General features: G+C 36.2%; 1 protein-coding gene across 1 annotated transcript; it reads left to right on the top strand.

Moving 5' to 3' along the window:
- The first annotated feature begins 167 nt into the window (after positions 1-167).
- Positions 168-11,715, top strand: LOC113536673 (uncharacterized). Its single transcript, XM_026930772.3, has 5 exons — positions 168-275; positions 5,382-5,735; positions 7,584-7,736; positions 9,982-10,019; positions 10,131-11,715. The coding sequence occupies exons 1-5, from the start codon at positions 215-217 to the stop codon at positions 10,407-10,409; spliced, it is 885 nt and encodes a 294-aa protein (XP_026786573.1). The 5' UTR covers positions 168-214; the 3' UTR covers positions 10,410-11,715.
- The last annotated feature ends 7,412 nt before the right edge of the window (positions 11,716-19,127 follow it).

Genomic DNA, 19,127 nt, shown 5'->3' with positions numbered 1-19,127 from the left:
ATGAACAAAAGCTTTCAATAAAGCAGTGACTCTTTCAGGAGGTTTTGTGATGAAACGGTTTTGCACCTCAAAAAACTGTGTGTGTGTGTTTGTGTGTGTGTGCACGTGCGTGTGTGTGTCTGTGTAAGTGTGTGCGTGTGAGCGTGTAAACAGCACACAGGAAAAGGCAGCAGACACACACCGTCTCTCTCATTCCGTTTCTCGTCTCAGCACCATGTTCCAGCTGCTGAAGAAGTGTCTGATTCTCCTATTTTTCTATTTGTGCTGCGTTCCAGGTGAGTCTCTCTCTCTCTCTCTCTCTCTCTCTCACACACACACAAACACACACACACACACACACACATTTCACTTTAATTATTTCTGTAATTCACTCATTATCACCTGTTTAACTTTGTGTGGATTCACTCTGACTGATTTAGTTCAGTTAAACATCCAGCTGTACGAAAAACCAGTGTTTAAACTGTGAGCTTGAATATTGTAGTTATAGTTATAATTATAGTTGTATAGCGTCTATGTGTGTGTGTGTGTGTGTGTGTGTGTGCCTGTGTGTGTGTCCGTGTCTGTGTCTATATGTATGTATGGATATGAGGTGCTTTACTTTCCTTTTGGTCACGGAAACTGTGAAAGTGTGGCAGTGTGCTGTATTGTCACTAGCACATTGTTTAGCTTTTTTATTCACACTGTAAAACTACATTTTATCTATCACCTTTAGACATTAAAGTATACTGTATATAATAATAATAATAATAATAATAATAATAATAACAACAATAGCATTTTTGGGGGCCAAGCATCCAGATTGAGTGAGTCGCACATTCACGGACGCACTACAATTGTTGCCTAAGCAACTTAACTTTAGGCTAAGGGATTCAAGAGTGATTTGTAGTTTCACTCATGATGTGTATGTTTCGACCACGGACAGTGGTGGAATTCTCTGACTGTACAAGGCAAGGTCTAGATGAACAAATGGATAGCATGCTGGCATTGCTGCTGCAACTGCTCTATTGTTGTGACCTGTGGTGTTGTCTGTTGCTAGTTTGACCTGTGGTTGTGATTGCTACTGCTCTGACCTGAACATTTTAAAACATCAAGGTATTTATGTTTTTTCTCATCAGTCTGGGCCTTTTTTCCCCACTTTGTGCAAGTACCAAACTTATATCTGTCTTATATTGTGTTCGATTTTTTATTGAAAAATTGCTCAATAAAAATTCTATTTTATATTAAACCCTGTCAGTCATGTGCTATCTGTATAACTGCACATTGAATGGCTAGAATGGCAGGAGACAATTGTTTAGACAGGTCTCAAGATGATGTGAGCCAAATTTGGTGAAGATTGGACAAAATTTGGAGGAAGAGTAGCAAAAATGGCAGTTAGGTATAAGCATTTTTGACATGAAATTTGCTGCAATTCTTTGCCCTGAAGATGCCTACCATGCTTTGTGTCAGTGCACAAAGTCCTTGCTGAGATACAGCCTCACTTCCTGTTTGGTGGCCTCGCCATCAGATTCGTTGGCCCAGTACGGACAAACCGTTTGGAGTATTTAAAATTTTTATTGCTTACTCTGAAGATGACAAAAAAAAACTGTTTTTGACAAAATCCAAGATGGCGGAAAATCTAATTAGGCAGAAATAGACATTATAGGGTGTGTTGAACTCATCTTGACCCAGGGAATTCAGGGATGCCTGGCTTTTAAATTTTGGACACACGGTTCAAAAATTATGACCATAAACACACATCCAAATCAGGCCCAAATTTGACCCGATGCTGGCGCTAATCAGTGGGCCAAACTTTTTACCAGACTGTTCTATGGGCTGCCATAGACACCCTAGCAAGAAGAAGAAGAAAAGATAAAATAACTGCGCACCTTCGGAGCTTGGTCCCTAAATAATAATAATAATAGATAGATAGATAGATAGATAGGTAGATAGATCACCCCATAGATATTCACCCCAGAGGGAAATTCAGTGCAGAGAGTTAGAAAGTATACTAAAAGTAATTTAACATTATAAATGAAATGAAATAAGAATAAAGAATATACAAAAGAATACACTCTGAGAGTGTGATGCGGTAGTGCACTGGAGTGTGGAATTCAAGCGGCAGCGCAGTGTAAACATTGTAAACAGCAATAAAATGAATAGGGATATAATAATAATAATAATAATGATAATAATAATACATTTCATATAATAAGTGTGTGATTATAATGCATGTATGATTATAATGAATGTGTGATTATAGGGAGTGTGCAATTATAGTGTGTGATTACAATGTGCATGTGATTATAATGAATGTTTTTTGTAGGGAGTGTGTGATCATAATGAATGTTTTTTGTGGGGAGTGTGTGATCATAATGAGTGTGTGATTATAGCAAATGTGCGATTATAGTGAGTGTTTGATTATACTGAGTGCGTTATTATATAGTTATAGTATAGTTATTATGTTGAGTGTGTGGTTAGAAAGTGTGTGTGAGTATAGCCAGTTTGTGATTATTGTGAGTGTGTGATTAAAGCCAGTGTGTGCTTATAATGAGTGTGTGATTATAATGCATGTTTGATTATAATGAATGTTTTTTGTAGGGAGTGTGTGATTATAGCCACTGTGCGATTATAGTGAGTTTGTGATTGTAATGAGTGTGTGATTATAGCAAATGCGTGATTATAGTGAGTGTTTGATTATATTGAGTGTGTGTTTATAATGAACGTGTGCTTATAGAGAGCATGTAATTATAATGAGTGTATGATTATAGTGAGTGTTTGAATATAACGAGTGTATGATTATAGTGAGTGTGTGATTATAATGAGTGTGTGATTATAATACATGTTTGATTATAATGAATGGTTTTTGTAGGGAATGTGTGATTATAGCCACTGTGTGATTATAGTGAGTTTGTGATTGTAATGAGTGTGTGATTATAGCAAATGCACGATTATAGTGAGTGTGTGTTTATAATGAATGTGTGCTTATAGAGAGCGTGCAATTATAATGAGTGTATGATTATAGTGAGTGTGTGAATATAATGACTGTGTGTTTATAATGAGTGTGTGATTATAATGCTTGTTTGATTATAATGAATGTTTTTTGTAGGGAGTGTGTGATTATAGCCACTGTGCGATTATAGTGAGTTTGTGATTGTAATGAGTGTGTGATTATAGCAAATGCACGATTATAGTGAGTGTGTGTTTATAATGAATGTGTGCTTATAGAGAGCGTGCAATTATAATGAGTGTATGATTATAGTGAGTGTGTGAATATAATGACTGTGTGTTTATAATGAGTGTGTGATTATAATGCTTGTTTGATTATAATGAATGTTTTTTGTAGGGAGTGTGTGATTATAGCCACTGTGCGATTATAGTGAGTTTGTGATTGTAATGAGTGTGTGATTATAGCAAATGCGTGATTATAGTGAGTGTTTGATTATATTGAGTGTGTGTTTATAATGAACGTGTGCTTATAGAGAGCATGTAATTATAATGAGTGTATGATTATAGTGAGTGTTTGAATATAACGAGTGTATGATTATAGTGAGTGTGTGATTATAATGAGTGTGTGATTATAATACATGTTTGATTATAATGAATGGTTTTTGTAGGGAGTGTGTGATTATAGCCAGTGTGTGATTATAGTGAGTTTGTGATTGTAATGAGTGTGTGATTATAGCAAATGCGTGATTATAGTGAGTGTTTGATTATATTGAGAGTGTGTTTATAATGAATGTGTGCTTATAGAGAGCATGTAATTATAATGAGTGTATGATTATAGTGAGTGTTTGAATATAACGAGTGTATGATTATAGTGAGTGTGTGATTATAATGAGTGTGTGATTATAATGCATGTGTGATGATAATGAATGTTTGATTATAATAAATATGTGATTATAGCCAGTGTGTGATTATAATGAGTGTGTAATTACAGTGAGTGTGTGACTATAGTGAGTGTGTGATTATATTGATTTTGAATGATAAACTCAGGTCTGTACACAGAAGCAAGAAGAAGTGTCAGGATCAGGGAATAACAACGTTAACAGAGAGCTGTATTTAGACACAGATCAGATAAAATATCAGATAAATAAATGTTAGCAAACAGGAGATGAAAACAGGCAGCAGGATGTGAGTAGGAGGGCAGTGAAACATCAAAACTAAAGTGTATGTGTGTGTGTGTGGTGCAATTATGAGGTGATACAAAGGCTTTTATATAACTTTATTCTATTCAGTATATTTATTTATTCACTGCTTTTCCTCTTGCAGCTGATTATTGAATATCAGTGTTTTGTTATCCAGCTAGTGATGCTACAAAATAACTGCTAGTAAACTAGCACGTATTAAGACAGTTTTATGCTTTACAATTACAGCGGTCTTCTAAGATTATTATTTGTCACTCTACGAGATCCCAATAAAATCTGTGCTGAATTCTATAACAGACTGTATGATAATGTGTGTTTTCTATGTCAGGTTATATTATGAAGATCTTTTAACTGCTCTTCTTTTAAACCACACATCTCGTTTACTTTTTTCCATCACCACTACTGGATCTGTAGCTGACCTGTGAGTTTGCCATCCTCCTATTTGTGGATTTTAGACAAGCATCACAGCAGTGTTCACACTCTGAGATTTAAATCAGAAATTTCTCACACTGACACAACTTTGTCATCGGTCATCTTTGGTCACAGTGGCACTAAATCAGTCGCATTATGTGTTCTGTGATCTGATCTCAACACACTTCCAAATTTGTTGTGTGATTTGTGTGAGTTTTGTGACAACAAAATCAGGCAGAAAATTGTTCAGTGTAACACTTGCTATAATCATATGAGTGAAATTTCAGTCTCAGGGATGGCTTGCACAAATTCAAGTGATTCATGTGTGATTATACTGAGTGTGATTATAATGAATGATTATAATGAATATGTGATTATAGCGAGTGTGTGATTATAGTACGTGCGATTATAGCGCGTGTGTGATTGTGATGCATGTGTGATTATAATGAATGATTATAATTAATATGTGATTATAGCAAGTGTGTGATTATAATTAATATGTGATTATAGCAAGTGTGTGATTGTAGTATGTGTGATTATAGCAAGTGTTTGATTATAATGAATGTGTGATTATAATGAATATGTGATTATAGTGAGTGTGTGATTATAATGAGTGTGTTATCATAGTGAGTATGTAGCAAGTGTAGTTAGATACAATACAATAAGATAGTTACATGAGGGAGATTTTACACTCAGAGACACACGATTTGCAATCATGAGAAACCTAGTTAGTGAAACCTACATTGTTTATTAACTTAATGCTCAACTTGAGGTTTGGATGTAAATGTGTTTTCAGATGTTTATAGCTGTGGTTATTAAATGTGTGTGTGTGTGTGTGTGTGGCAGTGGGCTGTGATGATGTTCTCCATGTGAATGGAACAGAAGGCCAGAATCTCACAGTTACATTCATGCTGAAGAGCACAATTGAAACCACCAAGGAAGTGTACATGTACCGAGACAACACAAAGATTCACAAGCTCACCATAACCAACATGTCCTGCTTTCCATCTGTAAACCACACACTGCCCACCATCTGCATCTCCCATGTGTCCCAAAGAAACATCAGTCTGATGTTCACACATCTCATACACAGTGGAGTGTATCACCTTGCTGTGTTATCTCCAAACTTCACACTGGAAGAAAGTAACAAAGTGAGCTTGACTGTACACCCCGCTGAGTACACAACAACATACACCACAGGTATATATGAACTAGTTTTTCTGCATCTTGTAATGATCTTAGCAATATTTCTGAGATGAAAAAGGCTATCGTAGTAATATTATTTACATAAGCTTCAAATGAGAGACTGGAGTCAATAATCAATAATCAATCACCAAGGTCTTTCACCGTTGCACAGGATGTAACTGAAAGGCCATTCTTACTATGCTGTCCGACATACTAGTTACTATGTCGGAATGCTTACTTTTAGCTCTGCCTGTGGTCCTAGTAGAAGTACTTCTGTCTTGTAGCATCCAGTGTCTAATGTTCTTTACACATTCCTTGACTTTATTAGTGATTGCGCTGAGTACACAACATATACCACATGTATATATATATATATATATATATATATATATATATATATATATATATATATATGTATATATACACAGTCAGGTCCAGAAGTATTTGGACAATGACAGAGTTTTTGTGATTTTGCCTTTATACACCACCACAATGGATTTGAAATAAAACAATCAAGATGTCAATCAAAAATATGGCATTTACCATTTAGGAATTACAGCCATTTTCAAAAAAGTACCATTTGAGCCATTTTCAGGGGCTCAAAGGTATTTGGACAAAGTGACATGATTGAAAATATAACCACAATTTTAATACTTGGATGAAAATCCTTTGCAGTCAATGACTGCCTGAAGTCTGGAGCCCATGTTCTCAAAACTCAAATTCTGAGTTTCCTCCCTGGAGATGATTTGCCAGGTCTTCACTGCAGCCGCCTTCAGTTGCTGCTTGTTTGTGGGTCTTTCTGCCTTCAGTCTTGTCTTCAGTAAGTGAAAATGCTCTACTGGGTTGGGATCAGGCGACTGACTTGGCCATTGAAGAATATTCCATTTCTTTGCCTTCAAAAGTCTTGAGTTGCTTTCGCAGTATGTTTAGGGTCATTATCCACCTGCACTGTGAAGTGGCATCCTATCAGTTTTGTAGTATTTGGCTGAATGTGAGCAGAGAGTATAGCTCTATACACCTCAGAATTCTTATTGCTACTTTTGTCAGCAGTCACATCATCAATAAACACCAGTGAGCCTGTTCCATTGGCAGCCATACATGCCCATGCCATAACACTGCCTCCACCATATTTGACACATGATGTGTTATACTTTGGATCATGAGCTGTTCCTTTCTTTCGCCATACTTTTCTCTTCCCACCATTCTGCTACAAGTTAATCTTGGTTTCATCAGTCCAAAGAATCTTACTCCAGAACATGGGAGGCTTTTTTAGATGTTTTCTGTCTAAGTCTAATCTGGCATTCCTGTTCTTGAATGTTACCAGTGGTTTGCACCTTGTTGTAAAACCTCTGTATTTACATTCATGAAGGCGTCTCATGATTGTAGAGACAATGTTTGACAATGATACACCTACCTTCTCCTGAGTATTCTTGACTTCTGTTGATGTTGTGAAGTGGTTTTTCTTCACCAAGGAAAGGATTCTGCGATCCACCACTTTAGTTGTCTTCCTTGGTCTTCCAGGCCTTTCGATGTCGTTGAGCTCACCAGTGCTTTCTTTCTCTTTAAGAATGTACCCAACTGTTGATTAAATGCCATATTTTTGTGGAACCTCTTAAAATAAAGCTGAAAGTCTACACTTCGATCACATCTTGATTGTTTTATTTCAAATCCATTTTAGTGGTGTTTACACATATACATATACACATATACATATACACATATACACATATACACACACACACACACACACACAGTATGTACATATATATATATATATATATATATATATTTCATACGGGACAGTCAGGCAGAAATACAGACAGGTGTGAAACTGAATATGGTGCTGATATTGTTTATTTTCAGTTACAGCTGCCTTATTCAATAACACATCCTTCCAACTGGACCAATCAGGAAAAAAGTCCAGCATTTTGATGTTTGTTCCAGTGCTGGTTGTAGCCGTGATGTTGGTGATTGTTCTGCTCGGCTCATTTTACTGGAGCTACAGGAGGAAAACAGGTACAGAACTGCAGCAACATGAATAAGTATTCACCCCCTTTTCCACATTTTGTTGTGTTACATCCTGGAACTGAAATGGACTTAACTGGGTCTTTATGTACCAGTGGAAGCTAACACCATGTTTACAAATAATTATACTCAGAGGTCTTGTGGAACACCAAACTTTAAATATGGATGCATAGAGAAGTCAATATTTACATCTACAATCTTATAACAATCAGTCAAATAACACCTGAGCCAGTAAAGAGCCTTTGTCTTAAATCCAATACTATTTTCTAGTCTATCTAAAAGAATATTATGATCTATGGTAACAAAAGCCACACTGAGATCAAGGACTCACACTCCGAATTGGATGCCAGTATTTGGTCATTTACTACTTTAACCAGCATAGGGTAGAGTGTGTTATAGAATAAAGTGTAGCATGTGTTAAAGAAAATAGTGAAGAGTATGTTATGTAATGTAGTGTACACAAGTTATGGAATATACAGTCCCCTCCAAAAGTATTGGAACAGCAAGGACAATGCTTTTGTTTTTGCTATACACTGAAGACATTAGGTTTGCGTTCAAATTTCTGATGTTAGATCAGACTTTCCAGATATTTCCAGATATCCAGAATATAGTGTAGAGCATGCTATGTAATATAGTGTAAAGCGCTATATTTTATAGTGCTATAGTTTTATAGTGCTATAAATTCGTTTTGGGCGTGTTATGAAATATAGTGTAGAGCATGTTATAGATAGGAGGGAAGAGTGTGTTACAGAATATAATGTTGAGCATATTACAGAATATAGTGTAGATGATGTTACAGAATATAGCGTAGTGTGTGTTATGTAATATAATGTAGAGTATGCTATAGAATGCAGTGTAGAGTATGCTATAGAATATAGTATAGTGTGTGTTTTGTAATATAGTCTAGAGTGTGTTATGGTATATAGTTTAGAGTATGCTATAGAACACAGTGTAGAGTATGCTATAGAATATAGTATAGTGTGTGTTTTGTAATATAGTCTAGAGTGTGTTATGAAATATAGTTTAGAGTATGCTATTGAACACAGTGTAGAGCATGCTATAGAATGTAGAATAGTTTGTGTTATGGAATATAGTGTAGAGTGTGTTACAGAACATAAAGTAGGATGTGCTATAGTGTGGAGTATGCTATAGAATATAGTGTAGTTTGTGTTACAAAATATAGTGTAGAGCATGTTATGTAATGTACTGTAGAATGTGTTATAGAATATAGCATAGAGCATGCTATGAAATATAGTGTAAAGCACGTTATAAAATCATGTTGAACGTGTTATGGAATATAGTGTAGATCCTGTTAGATACGATAAGAGCGTAGAGTATGTTACAGAATATAGTGTTGAGCATGTTACAGAATATGTGTTATGGAATAAAGTTTAGATCATGTTATAGATAAGAGTGCAGAGCATGCTATGTAATATAGTGTAAAGCATGCTATAAAATCATGTTGGGCGTGTTATGGAATATAATGTAGATCATGTTATAGATAAGAGTGTAGAGCATGTTACAGAATATAGTGTAGATTATGTTATGGAATATAGTGTAGAGCATGTTATAGACAAGAGTGAAGAGTGTGTTACAGAATATAGTGTAGAGTGTGTTATAGTACATAGTGAAGAATGTATTATAGAACATATTGTAGAGTGTGTTATAGAATATAGTGTAGAATGTGTTATGGAATATAGAGTTGTGTATGTTATAGAACATAGTGTAATTTGTGTTTCAGAATATAGTATAGAGTGTGTTATGGAATATAGTGAAGAGTGTGTTATAGAAAACAGTGTAAAATGTGTTATGGAATATAGTGAAGAGCATGTTATAGGAAAAAGTGTAAAATGTGTTATGGAATATGGTGTAGAGTGTGTTATGGAATATAGCGTAGAATGTGCTATGCAATATAGTGTCGAGCGTGTTATGGTATATAGTGTAGAATGTGTTATGGAATATGTTGTAGAATGTGTTATAACACTAATAACAGATAAAGATGAATAAATGATGGAAGGAAACAGTATATGGAGCTATCTGAAACTTGTCGCCATGGTAACATGGTTGTGGTTGTGTGGCTGCATTCACACACACAGGAAACGGAGACGGTGTGTATGAGACAGCATTTTGCTTTGCAGAAATAACAGTCAGATTTTGAGAGTGTGTGTGTGTGTGTGTGTCTGTGCAATTGTGAGTGAGAATGTTAAAGTGTTAAAATGTGAAATCTATTTTGCAGACAAAACTCCTGCTGTGAACTCCACATCTGCACCACAGGTAAGAGAGCGAAGATCAGTCACTCATCACACTCATCATCCTCACCTTAATCATTGTACTGTAATCATTTACTGTACGTGTGTGTGTGTGTGTGTGTGTGTGTGTATACAGATTCCTGATGTTAGCTGTGTTGAGTACTGTGTTCTGGACTTTCCAAACCGAGCTGGAGAGAAAGTGAGGAGCACAGAGGAGCGAGTGGAGTATTCCCCCATCGTGTTTCCCCCAAGAAAAACGTCAGCACAAGACAATGAGATAAAATCAACGACACAACAAAATAAGATAAAAATGACAACACTGCAGCATGAGGAGAGAGAAACAGACAAAGTGTCTGAGAAACCAAAAACATCAAAACCTAAACATCAGAAATGTCAAAAAAAAAATCACACCTAATCACATCCTGTCACACTCAAAAGGCACAAGTGTGATTCACACAAACATATTTTAGGCCACTGAATACATTGCATGCATTTTTTAAAAATTATTATTAGTTTGCAGATAACACAAATTTTATGCTAAGCATGTATCAGGACGCATATTGACGTTCACATCAAATTTTCTCTTCAGGTGCTCTGCATTTAATTATTAATTATTAATTATTTTAATTACTACACTTTAAGTATTACAGTTTCCTTACATATCAGCCTGCAAGAGGAAACAATAACTCCCGTATTCCTGTAGTGGTGATAATGTGCCCTCATCCACTTCCCCTCATCCGCTTCTATTCAAAATCCACAAAACCATGATACAGCAGCTGAGAAAATGAGTAGAGCGTAAGAGGGAACATGTAGAGTATATGTTGTAAATAATAAATACAAAATTAAGTATATGTAGTTTTACTCTCATTGGTTCCCTGACTTTTGAGTGGTTAAGGAAAGTGGACAAGGGCACGTTATAAATAGTATTGAAACACAAGGAGATGTTTGGTGTGAAAATAAAAAGATAAAGTATGTGTTCTACTGGGAGAAACATTGCTGTTTCAATACAGCACACAACAATACAGCAAAAGAGACAACTGTGTATGTGTGTGTGTGTGTGTGTGTAGTGCAGTGCAGTGTACCAGTGTTACTTAGGTGACAACCACATACACCATGGTGTGAAATCCCCAACACACACGCACACACACACACACACACACACACACACATTGCTACTGTTTTACAAGGTGTCCGAAAAGTCAGCAACCAAATAATATGTCATACAAACATGTTGATCCACAAAAACATGATACAGTGGCTGAGAAAATGAGTAGAGCGTAAGGGTGAACATGTACAGTATATGTTATAAATAATAAATACAAAATTAAGTATATGTAGTTTTACTATCATTGGTTCATGACTTTTCCGACATCCTGTATTATACATAAAAAAGACAGAATCTTATTGCAATGGTGATATATCAGAGTGATGATATACAACAATAATCTAAAATCTTTATATCGTTGACATAAAATGATGATACATGAGGGATATTAATATTCAGATATGTATATTGTTAGCATTGTGATACACTAGTATAATGACATCACAGTAAATATAGAGTTATGTATCAGGGACAGAGTGTGATGATCTTTCAGGGTCGAGGTAAATTAAACATATATAATAATGAAATCTTTCTCAAAATAAACCTTTATCTTTATCTTCATATCATTATGTTGAGAAACCATATCATTATTATGACCAATAAACAGTTTTATTTTTACTTTGTATGCTGATAAAAGGTTTTTATAACAACATAATCAGTTAATTAATAGCAACTATTAATTAATTAATTAACTAAGATAAACTCTTAGTTAATTAATTAATTAATAATGAAAATTTCATATGTTTTAATATGTGATAATGAGATTTATATTGTTATTGGAGATAATTTTTTTCTCACTGTCCTACCTTTAATACATACATTTATATAAAGAAAATATAATAAACACTATAGTGAAATATTTTCTATACCATCAGTGTAATCTTGTGTTTTTATCACAAACTCAGTGTTATTGATCTGTTCAGAATATGAGAAATCACTGCACTTATTTTATGTGTGTGTTTGTGTGATTAATCAAGTGAACATTCCCAATAAACACTCAGCGATGTACACAACCTGTGCGTGTGCGCGTGTGCGCGTGTGCGCGTGTGTGCGTATGTGTGTGTGTTGGGTTGTTGGTGTTTTAATCACTCCTCACCCCTTCATCTCAGTGAAGATCCTTGTGAACATGGTTAGAGCTCTGAAATGTATTATTCGTTAGTACACCATGCTGCTGTTGAATTCTGGATTGTGATTGGTCAGAAGGTGTTGATTAATTTTCTGTAACAGCAGCTCTGACAGTAGTGCAGCTGCAAATAACAGGTTTACATTAATGTACACGTTCTAATACGTGCTCATTTCTATAGCAACAGATCACACAGGGACATCACAGGGAAACAGGTATGTTACTCTCCAAATGGATCCAAATAAATGGACTAAAAACAGGTGTTATTGTTGCTTTTGGTGAAGTTTTCTGTAAGGAGATGTTTATTTAACATTTATGGAAGGAGTCTTCAGTGTCAGCACTTTGTAACAGTCAGAGGAAAAACTGTAATTTTAAGTTTTCCGACATCTACAGAACAGAGGAGTTTACGCTTTGCATTTTTTCTGCAGTATGACAAGCTGCATTTTTTGTCTCATTAAATTGAAGAGAGAGAGAGGAAAGAGAGGCCAGTGAGAGAACAACTGTTTATAGCTGTTATAACATAAATGAGAACAGGAAGTTACCTGTTTCACCAATATTTCACAACATTATACATAACTACACAACATAACTACTCTATAAATGGAAAAAAGAGTATAACATTTTATTCTTTAATAAGTATAAAAAAATTAATTGTTGGCAAATCACTGTGGCATGAGAAGAATAAAACACTTTGGGACATGCTGATTTACGAAAATAATCAACTTCAGACTGGCAAAAGTAACTGCTTCATCACCCCACACCATCACTCAGTATTTTACTGTAATACACACACACACACACACACACAGTGTTTATTACTTACTGATTTAATCATCAATGTCATGTCATGTTGTCTCCTGACAGCTTCAGATTTGATCCTGAGCTTGTGTTTCTGTCTGTATGGAGTGTTCTTCTTTTCTTCCATTGTGGGTTTCCTCTGAGTTCTCCTGTTTTTGGAAGGTGGAAGGAATCATGCTGGTAGGTGGATTGGATAAGATAAATCACCCCTAGGTGAGAGAAGTGTCATGTTGTTCATATAAATAAAAACGCAATAAAACGTTGTTGAGAAAAGATCTGTATCAAAGTTTAGTTGGACGTGTGAAAGTGTGTGAAGTGGAGTGGACCGATCCCTGACTCCGCCCCTTATACAATCACATGTCCTCAGTTTGAGTTCCAAAATATATATTTTTTAAAAATACTAAAACTTTATATCAGTAAGACAAACACTTACAGTGGCGGGGTTTTATTTTACTGTTTACCCAGACTGGACACAGCGGTTTATTTCATGTGTGTGTGTTAATGCACTTGCAGTAGACGTGATGAACGTTCACAAAGCTTCGCTTCACATGTAGCAGATGTGAGGAAACACAGAGTAGTGTGTGTGCGTGTGTGTGTGTGTGTGTGTGTTTACTCACATCTGCTACATGCTACTGACTGAAGCTGTGTGAAAATTCATGTGTGTGTTTAACAGTGAGGATGAAGCAGACCCCCAAAGAAGAACATCTACACTAAAAGTCTTAACTGATTCAGTCTATTTATTTAAAAGAATGAATATGGTTTTATTACTTTTTTGATCTCTTTTTTAAATCCCCCGTCTTGTTTTTTCAAAGCCTAATTTTGGTCAGTATGTAGGTCAGGGTGAGATGTGTGGAGGAACAGAGGACGGAGGCAGTGATGAGTTTTAAATTGAGGACACTCTTTTCTTCCTGAAGACAATTGTGTCAGTAAACATTCAGAATTTTGCTCACATTTGCAGTATACTATCACCATGGCTTCACCCTTAGTGTGTGTTTGTGTGTGCGTGTGTGTGTGTGTGTGTGTGTGAGAGAGAGAGAGAGAGAGAGAGGGTGCAGAATCAGGTGGATGCTGCATTGTGGTATTTGGTTAAAAGGTTTAATTTAATTGAATTGGGTTTTATTTGTATAGCACTTTTAACACTCACTGTGTGATCGAGAATTTCTCTTCTGGTCATATATAATTTTCACTAGAAATGTTTCTTTTTTCTTCTTTTTGCTCAGTGTCTTTTTTTAGCTGTGACGGTCTGAGCTTGGTTTAGTACTGTGTGGTAATTATTACTTTTCATCACTTGACTAGTTAGGTTCTCTATGTTAGTCATCTGCCTTCACTTTCATGGCTTTTCACTAGTTAAATGTCAAGCAGTGGAAGGTGAAAAGACAATTTCGTTTACACTAATACACTTTAGATGAACTTGTGTAATTTTTAGAATGTAACGTTCTACTCTGGCATTGTTACAATTAATCTGTCGCTCAGAAATCAACTGAATTCATGTCTGTACTGAACCGTTAATCTGATCCAACATGATTTCCTGTTATGATTAGAACCTCCGTTTCTAATTATTTTCCGTATCAAAGTCAAGAACAGGTCAAGTTGAATGTCATTAAAGATAATAAGCCTGGAGAAACCTGATGTACTTTCAGCAAAGAAAGAGTGAAAAATAAAATAAACGACTTCATAAATGTTAGTCGACTTCCAACGTTCAGCTAAAAGGGCCATCTCAAAAAGCAAGGACTCACTCATTAACCACACATTAATGAGAACCTGACACTGATCTGATGCTGTATATAATAATAATAATAATAATAATAATAATAATGTAAAAAGGTTTCATGCTTTCACACACACACACACACACACACAATATATATATATATATATATATATATATATATATATATATATATATATATATATATATATATATATATATATATATATAAAACACTCAGATCATTTATAAACACTTATAAACAGTGTGTGTTTGTGACAGAAACTGAGATGAGTACATTTCAGTGTAGGAAAAATCCGATTTCTCATTGTTCCACTTTTACGAAAAAACTGCACCTAAAAAACGGGCCTGATAGAGAGGTGAAAGCTTTTCCACTCGGCCCACAAAAAACCACAGAACAGCTACTTCAGCGTTTCCATCTCATTCTCTCTCTCTCTCTCTCTCTCTCTCTCTCTCTCTCTCTCTCTCTCTCTGTGTGTGTGTGTGTGTCTGTGAGTCTGTGTGTGAGATTAACCACAGGGCAGGGAGGAAACACACATACACACTGGGTTTTGGCTTTTTGTGGCACGGATTATTAAATTGCTGATGTTTCTCTTTGTCCACAGGAAGAATGTGTGTGTGTATGTGTGTGTGTAAAATGCTTCATCAACAACTTTGGTTTTGATTAATATGTGAATTAGTGATGTCTCCAGTCTACACGTCCCGCCCCTCCTCTAGTAAACTGCCATTTCCTTGCCCTCATTTGCATATTGGAACCTGATTAGCGCTTATATTTGATTCTTATGTTTAAGTGTTATATTTGCTTTTCTGTCACATATTCAACAATAACTCAGATTTTTAAACTGAAACTGGCTCTAAAATTAAATAAAACCAAAGTAATGAAGAAATAAGACAAAAATAATGATTTTTAATTCCCCTCAATATATTTAATGTGTAAAAGCTGTACACACGCAGACTTGCTGCTTTCAGAGATGGAACTTTCTCAGAGTGAAGAATGAGGAGTTGTGTGACTCTGATTGCGTATGTCTAGTTTTTACCGTATTGCTTGTTAGAAGGTTTTGGTGAGATCTCCACAGTTAACTATTCATAATGCTGTAATATTACAGCTTTATAAATCTTTATAAATGTTATATTATTATTTTTATTAAATCTTCACACAGAGGATGTGGTGTATTTCAGTAGCACTCGGTTGGTTTGTGTGTGTGTGTGTGTGTGTGTGTGTATGTGCGTATCGTTCCTCATGAAGGCTGATTGTTTATGCCTGAGTGTAGTGAAGGGGGAAGTAAAGGTAGCACAAAGTATGTTGAGTCTGTAACTTTTATTATAAACTCTACTTGGATATTAGCCACGCAAATCTGATAAATGACTGTATACGTGAGTGTACAAAACCACAAACAACTTGCCACTGAGGGTTATTACCTGTTTACAGCAGAACAAGACATGGCTTTGTTTGCTACAGAGCTGGCAAGAGTTTAGGTCTGTGTTGGAAAGAGCTTGCACTTTCATTAGGCTCAATTGTCATGTCCAAGACTGGCAATCACCTCATCAACCACGCCCTTTTATTATCATGAAATAACTCCTATAAAACACATTTATCATAAGGGAAAATACTGGAGGAGATAAACGTCAACTGAACATTCAAAAATGACAGAACACTATTCCTGAAAATAATTTGTGGAGCTGTAACTTCAAATGTAAGTTTGGGTCCATTCTTATTCACTAACATGGGAATGGGTGGGGATATAATTTGCACTGCAGCAGCCACAGAGACATTTTGGCTTCATTTTTGAGTCCTTGTTATGACGTCTACCCATATTGTTGCAGTCAGTGGATCTGATAAAAAACACAACTGTGTCTCAGAATGTGGAGTTAAGAGACAATACTTCTCATAAGGAAAGTTGAGACCTGTGACTTTTGCAAGACGCACAGGCTAACTGAAAGTTAGCACCCAGGGGTGTCAATGAGATTCGATGAAATGGAGCAGTTGAAGGGGCATAACCAAGAATGCATTCACTCTAAAAAGTGATTATGGCTTTATGTAGTATTTACATATTAATCTAATGTCCATGTTACTACAAATAAATAATTAAGTGAATTAATGAGGTTAACATAAACCTGTCATTATTTAGCTATTTACTTTTTGTTAAACTTACATATTTTATGTAAGTGTAAATTCTGCCCTTAATTTAAATATGTTGATCAATGAATTACTTTTTTTCTGAATGTTCAGGGAATATTGCAGCCCACAGAAGAACGCTGTATTCAAATGGCACCAATTCTGGTCACACCCAATAAACGAAGTCCAGTGTGACAGAAAAGTAAGAACTGTGAATTCAGTCCAAGTAAAAATGACATGATAATGAATATGCTGGTGTTTAGAATGATGGAATGCTCTGACCTCTGTCTAGAAGATTCCCAGCCTTCTATAGCTACAGCCTACAAAGACAGTGTGACACATTTGGTAACATGGAAGGGGTACATATTATTGCAGACGACAAGATCTCACCTTCGGTCACTGAGCAAAACCTTGGGGTAACTATGGACAATCAACCCTCTTTTTCCTCTCACATCTCTCATCTGACATGCTTATGTCGATTTCTCCTTCTCCTCAGAAGGATTTGTCCATTTCACACTCAAGTGCTTGTTGAGTCCCTAGTTATTTCGAGACTGGACTACTGCAGCTAGCTCCTGGCAGGTCTGCCTCTGAGCACCATTTGACCTCTGCAACTGATCCAGAATGCAGCTACACGACTTCTTTTCAACCTTCCTAAATTCTCCCACAACACCCTATTGCTATGCTCCCTCCACTGGCTTCCTGTAGCTGCCCAAATCAGATCTAAAACACTGATGTTTGCCTACAAAGCCAAAAATGGACCAGCACCCACTTACCTCAAAACACTTATCACACCCCACACAGTCTTCAAATGATGTCTAAGGACCTACCTCTTCCAGAAGTTCTAAAATTAGCACTTTAATAAGAAAAAAAATGTGTTTTATACTGATGGTATTCTTAGTCTGTGACCTAGTGAACCAGTATCAGGATATATTTATTGATAGAGACTTCTGTAAGTCACTCTGGATAAGGGAGTCTCCCAATGTAAATGTAAATGATTATAGCTGCTTCAGATTATAGCTGCTTCAAGGTGGAAACAATGAAATGCATGCGGCACATCATCATACTTGAGGGAGTGAAACCAGATGACACCAAGGTCAAAGAGATCAATGACATGACACCCTGGAGCACATGCAAAGCCCAAAGTGACTGTTAGGCATGACCAGGGACATTCCAAACAATGTCTCTGTAACAGCCCTACTTAGGCAACTACTTATGAAGGACATTATGTGGCAGTGGCGTGCTCAGCATGGTGTAGCGCTGATTAATCTGAAGGCTGCTCTTCTCCAAGCTCCTGTTCTTAAAGTTTATGACCACAAGAAGCCCATGATGATACAAGCAAATGCATGGATTAGGTGCATGTCTTCTGTACAAGCTTCTTGAGATCATTTTTCAGAAATAGTAAAGTAAAACAAGACTGCAGTGGATGCTTCTGCCATGCTATGACCTCAGTATTGTATACACAGCATTTACATTTAGCAAATGTGCTTACCTGTAGTGACTTACAGACAATATACGACTTACACACCTGGTAGACACATACACATTGCTGATACGCAGTCCTGAGCAACAGAGAATGGAAAAAGAAGGATTACACAGAGAAGCTCTCTGAAGAGAAAGTAGTGTCTGCAGTGGAGGTGACAGATATTCTAAGCTCAGATAAGCGCAGTGAGGTCAGAGAGGAAACTAGAGCAGGCATGGTGTTGAAATCTGTAACTGAGAGACTACAGAATGAACAGATGAAAGACAACACACCAGAGACAGTAGTCAACACACGTTTTGGCCAATGTGTCACAATATCAGTACAAGCAATGGCGCTGTAATGATAAGCAACAAGATTGTCATACCCCAGAGCTTCAGACCCAACATTTTGGGAAAACTACACCTAGCTCACCAGGGCATCTAATAAACAAAACCCAAAGCAAGAAGTAACAAGTCCTAAACTGCCCAGTAATGGCACATAATATACTGTAGAGCAGATGGTGGAAATGTGTGTCAGTGGTTCCAAGCACAAAACCTGAGAGAGCCTCTCATAGCTCATGAGGTTCCAGAGCTACCATGGATGAAATTAGAAGCAGGCATTGGACATTTTTACCTCTTGCTGGTAAATTAACTGATGAAATATCCAGACGTCCTCAACTTACCCGATAAGACAGCTCATGCAGTGATTCAGATGATCAAGTCTGTGTTTGCCAGACAAGGAATCCTGAAAGAACTCATGAGAAATCATGTTCCTTTTTCCATTTATGAAATGAGGAAATCCAA

This window comes from Pangasianodon hypophthalmus, chromosome 11, assembly GCF_027358585.1.
Source record: "Pangasianodon hypophthalmus isolate fPanHyp1 chromosome 11, fPanHyp1.pri, whole genome shotgun sequence".
Classification (NCBI taxonomy): Eukaryota; Metazoa; Chordata; class Actinopteri; order Siluriformes; family Pangasiidae; genus Pangasianodon; species Pangasianodon hypophthalmus.
The sequence above is the reverse complement of the archived record's forward strand: the minus strand, read 5'-3'. Positions and strand labels throughout refer to the sequence as shown.

Coding starts and splice junctions, on each gene's coding strand:
- LOC113536673 (XM_026930772.3), top strand. CDS start 215: ATGTTCCAGCTGCTGAAGAAGTGTCTGATTCTCCTATTTTTCTATTTG. Junction 276..5,381: donor CTATTTGTGCTGCGTTCCAG/GTGAGTCTCTCT, acceptor TGTGTGTGGCAG/TGGGCTGTGATGATGTTCTC. Junction 7,737..9,981: donor GAGCTACAGGAGGAAAACAG/GTACAGAACTGC, acceptor TCTATTTTGCAG/ACAAAACTCCTGCTGTGAAC.